This window comes from Anneissia japonica, unplaced genomic scaffold (genome assembly GCF_011630105.1).
Source record: "Anneissia japonica isolate Jap-2015-1 unplaced genomic scaffold, ASM1163010v1 scaffold288035_len209932_cov175, whole genome shotgun sequence".
Lineage (NCBI taxonomy): Eukaryota > Metazoa > Echinodermata > Crinoidea > Comatulida > Comatulidae > Anneissia > Anneissia japonica.
Window position 1 is genome coordinate 115,834 of NW_022737916.1, and position 5,254 is coordinate 121,087.

The 5,254-nt window shown below is 35.2% G+C and overlaps 1 protein-coding gene across 1 annotated transcript in view; it reads right to left on the reverse strand.

The window, feature by feature from the left end:
- Positions 1-4,932, reverse strand: part of LOC117117468 (E3 ubiquitin-protein ligase RBBP6-like) — a 27,012-nt gene extending 22,080 nt beyond the window's left edge. Inside the window, exons 1-3 of the mRNA XM_033261767.1 lie at positions 4,772-4,932; positions 3,806-4,456; positions 2,021-2,111 (exon numbers count right to left, since the gene is read on the reverse strand). Coding sequence (XP_033117658.1) covers positions 2,021-2,111; positions 3,806-3,968 — 254 coding nt within the window. The 5' untranslated portion in view covers positions 3,969-4,456; positions 4,772-4,932. The remainder of the gene's footprint in view (positions 1-2,020; positions 2,112-3,805; positions 4,457-4,771) is intronic.
- Positions 4,933-5,254: the final 322 nt, after the last annotated feature.

Below are 5,254 nucleotides of genomic sequence, written 5' to 3' on the forward strand. Positions count from 1 at the left end.
TGGCCTCGGTGCCCTCACGATGCTTAATATAGATCGTTTGACATGTAAAATAAATCTAAGTAAGAACGTTTATATCTTGATAGAGAACAAGAAAGCCAAAAACGTAGGTCGCCTAAGCTAGCATAGGCTAGGCCAGGTTGCAGTGACAGAACAGAATATGAGAGAATTTCCATGTGTATTGATACGAACTGTTTTTGCGGTTACCGTTGTGTGCGCATGCGTCTTACTCTAGCGGTTATTGCAATATAAACATGGGCTCATTCGACTGGTTCATTTCGTTGGAACAAATTTATGTTGAGTATTATTTTATCCACTGGTCCGTTAATTAGACTTCGTTGACAACGAAAATTAACGTAAGCCAGAGTGCGTTAATCAGCGTTAAGTTATCCACGTGACCAAAGAGAAACATGGCCGATTGGTGATTTTTTATTAACAACATTTGCGTTAATATAACTTAGATTAAATTTCATAAAATAAACATTATAATATTTACCCACATGGTGTCAAAAAATTATTGTAGGCACACAGAATTAAAACAACTGGATGAAAATATATTTTTTTTAACGAAAAACACATACTACCACAAGTTGAAGCAGTCTTGATTGCGCAACATATCGCGGTAACTATACAGCCATTTTACCATTGACAACTATGGCTTGGCTAGGCCTAGCTTGCTAGCCTGGCTACGACGAATCAAGGCACTCGCGAGAAATTAGTACTGAGGCTAAATCAAATTATGGCTTGGGTGTCCTTTTATGCTTGAAATTTTGGCCTTGGTGCCTTTCAAAATTATGTCATACTGGAGGCCATTTGAAATCCCCAAATTCAAGGCCTGAGATTATACTTCAAATAACTAAAGTAACAGAATATAGTTCCTGAGAATAGTAGCTGCAAATGTGAAAGGTCTGTTGATAGTTTTCAAGTTGGTTCGGGGAACAGACAGAAAGCACTGGTGAGAAGATCGAAGTGACCTAGAAGGGCAGGGATGTCACCACGCTGGTCGGCGGTGGACAGGCCCGTCCAGCACTCAACATTTCCGACCAGGATTTACAGGCTCCCGACCACCACTATTATTTCAACAGTTTAGAAATTGTAACAAAATAATTAGTTTACCTAAACACAATAGACAAGCTAAATTGATAAAGACAATAAGAATACAATAAATGTTTCCGTGGTTACGTTAATTGTAACAAAATACTGCACTGCCCTGCTATTCATCGCTAACTTAACAGCCTAGGCCCAGTTGAGTCATAGCTAACATCGTGGGCCGGCATGACACGGTTGCTCTGTACACATTCAAAGGTTAAAGTTGAAATCGTGACCATTCAAGTGTTTTATTATGAGACCATGGTCCGGGGCAGGAAGATCATTAAACATTTACGAAACCTGATTTATGTTTTATTTCTTTACTTTCTTTTCATTTTGTATTTTAAGTTTTTCACTTTTAATTATAATTGATATATAATGTGTGTAAATGGACAAAAAATAAATAAATGAGTGCACATGAATCAGTGACACACATTCATCGTGGTAATCGTCAAACATGTGAAATTACGGCAAACAATGGGTAATTCAAACAATGCGGCTGGGTACAGTCGTTGTTTGTCGTTGGGATTTGTTCATTATTATTTTTTAATCTAGAACAAAGCATGTCAACTATTGAATTCAATTAGGCCTACAGTAAGTCTCATCTTCATCTGTTTTGTTGCATTCCTCAAATTCTGGCCTAGGCCTACCTGGGCCTGGCCTAGCCCTACCTTGGCCTAGCCAAAAAAAATCGCGTCAGCTAGCCTTGGGCCTAGGCCTGCTGGACTTACTTAGGCCTTTTGGTTTTTAAGAGCTTTCACGAATACGGCGACCCCCTCACCCCCGGGAAAACGGGGGTGGGGTGGCACCCCACCCCCGGGAAAACGCAGAATGATCGCCAACCGGCACTTCAAAAAGCTGGTGACATCCCTGGAAGGGGTATATTTGAGAAAGAGGTCAAGAAGTTAAGGTTGTACAAAGTTTGTATACATACCCCATGATGTTCTCTCTGATCCCTCCTATTGGTACTCGTACCACAACCACGGACGCATTCTTCGGAATCAGGCTTTCATCTTCAGAGTATTCTGTTGGAATTTAAAAGATAAGCTAATTTAATTCTTCAATAAAAATTTAATTCAACTAATGAAACTGTTTTATGGTGCTTTGCTTAAGTATATGAGGCATGTTGTGGCAAAATGGCCAAGTTGTAGCAAAAATTGAAATGCAAGTTATTGGTATGTTCAGATACCCGAGCATATAATCTTTATAATGACCCTTCATTTTAATCTTTATAATGAAGGGTCATTCACTGAAATTGGACATTTTAAGTCTATTTAGTTATTTGTGCATACATTGTTTAATAAAATTAACTATCAAAATAATGTTAAATAAACAATTTATTGACCATTTCCAGAACTAATACTCTGGGACATAATTAATAAGACATTAAGCTGTTTCCGTTTTGCAAACTTATACTTTTAAAGATCATCAGAGAAGGGCAAATTGTTTGCCAAAAACATCTAGACGGAGAAGAAAATATAAAAAATAAAATTTTATTGGCGAACGTAAAAAGGGTAAATGCTTAAAATTTATATAATTAGGAGAAAATATACATTATCTTATTTTTGGAAACAAAATAAAGAAAAACTTATTTTTTTTATGAAATTTCCCTTTTTCATGGCAGGGAAAGGGGGGTGGTGAGTGGGTAGGCTAATTGGCCAAAAATGAAATTTTATATTTATTCAAAATCAATATTGATGTACGTCGGATTCCAAAACGAGGTATAAAAAGTCTTTCCTAAAATGTATTATAAATACAGAGCTGTAGAGTGAAAGTAATTATTGACAGTAAAATCCACATTTATGCATGGCAAATATATTTATATCTAATTAAATTAATGTAATTATTGAATTAAGCTAATAAAAAAAAATACAAATAAATATATTTCCAAAAAGACCAATCTAACCCAATTAAAATTTTATCTTTGAATATGAAGCAACCTAAACAGCTGTTCATTATTTTTCCAATATTTTCTTTAACAATACAGTACACGTTGGTTTATATTTATTGAAATCGATTTAGAATTCATGGCAATGATTATGTACAGAATTCCAAATGTGTTTTCCTGATTTTATGAACAAGCACAATAGTTACCGACATGTACACTTGTCAGAAGAATAGCATGTGGACTTTCATAACTCGCAAATATTAGGGCAGGAAAAAAATTGTTGATATCACTCCCACCCGCATCCAGAATTTTGTGATATGGACAAGGGTAATTATACCGTAAAACATTTTTTGAGAGCCTACATTTTCGATACAAACGATCCTTAGTAAACATGTGGATAAAACGTGTGCACTTACACACGGAGATACAGTCGATGTATAAATAACCAAATTTCAACTATTAACACTCAAATGGTCATGTCTCTCAAATTGCAAGAAAGCCCTGGTTTGATAATTATTATGCACTCTCTATGTATGGAATGCACTAGCCAAAGCATTCATAGTAAAAAGAAGCATAACAATCCCCCTTTTATTTCATCTGTAAAATTTTAAGATCGTTGCATCAATACTCAGAAACCAACCCCTGTCCCCAAAAAAGCCAATTATTACTTAATTCTCCAAATTTGCAGCTCTCCTACAGCAAGCCTTTACAAGAATAGACCTATGTTCAGTATGACTATTCAAACTAGTTTTATTATGCATTAATAATTTATTGCAGTACTCTACTAAGAAAAGTCAAATAAAAGTCATTCAACCAAGACTCGAACCATACCTTCACTGGTTTGGGCGTTGGTTATCTTCAGATCATAATCCACGGGCGATATTCTCTTGGCTTCCATGATATTCTTCTTCAAATCTCCAAGGGAAATATTTAAGCCTTGGAAACTGATAGTTTCATAATCAATCATACTCTTGAACTTGTAGTGCACAGACATGGTGGCTACTGTTCTACCAGATGTGCCAGGAAAAATACTGCTGTTTCAACAATGGAATGTATTTAAGTCTTTTTTTTACTGTTCTATGTGTAGTAGTAGTAGGAACATCTTCAAAGCTTGAATTGGTGCGGACTCAAACTCAAACATTTCTTGAATTCCATCCTGTATTTTTTTAATTTCTTAATATAATTATGATACAATGTTTTTCTTTATTTATTTATTTTTTTTTTTTAATTGAATAAAAATTGTTTTCAAATACTTTTTTTTATTAGATATTTGACACACAGTTTCAAAAAGACATCAAAATCAGCACATTTCTTGCTCCAAACTGGTTATCGGCATGAAGGTAATGACGTCACAACATGGCGGCTTTACGAACTTGTATTTTTAGCCGCAGCTGCTCTGATGGCGTTTCTTTCTACCTCGTAAGTGCTCGTTTTCATTCAATTGTCAGTCAACATAAATCAATACTTCCAATAGTTTTCGTCCTACAACATAAAAAAATACTTAACGTAAGATACAGACACTAAATTACCAGTCAAAAAATAACGAAACGGCCTCACTTTAGCCTGAGTTAAAACACACCGCTCATACTCTACTGTACACGTACCAGAAAATCCAACGCTGTCTATACGGTCGGTAAAGCAGGCTAGGCACGTTGGTGTCTAGCCTAGGCCTAGTGCCAGTGGATCTTTCACATTAAATTTGTGACTGGGTGGGGGACATACACCCTCAGTGTTTGCTATATTCTATTGCAAATTGTGACAACTATAATAGTTTAATAAACATAGTTTTTAACTTACCTTATTAAAATGAAATTTCTGCTTTTGTGTGGCGTTTCTTCTTCTAGAGTTAAAAAGCTGACGCACGCATCGGACGGATTTCGGACGAAGCAGAAACACAAAGAAAGGGTGATGAAAGCGGTAAAACGGAGGTCAAAAGTACAGTTCGAACAGTTCATTATTTATATAGGGTGACTCTTCTCTGGAAATGCCTTCATTATTTTAATACAATAAATACCGTTAAAACCTCAAATTGAAGCCCTGGGCTTTTCCATTTTTTCTGACATTAAATCACCTAAACTACTGTATGTATAAACCAAGTTTGTTTTTAATTTATTCTGGGTTTTTCTTTCTTGTTTTTTTTTTTGTTTTTTGTCTTTTGTTTTGTTTTGTTTTGTTTTTTATTTATTTATTTATTTATTTTTTTGCCTATCTATCTTGAAAATGCTAATTTTGCAAACTAAAGAGGGGCTTCAATTCTAGATTAAGCCCACTGTACAGTAA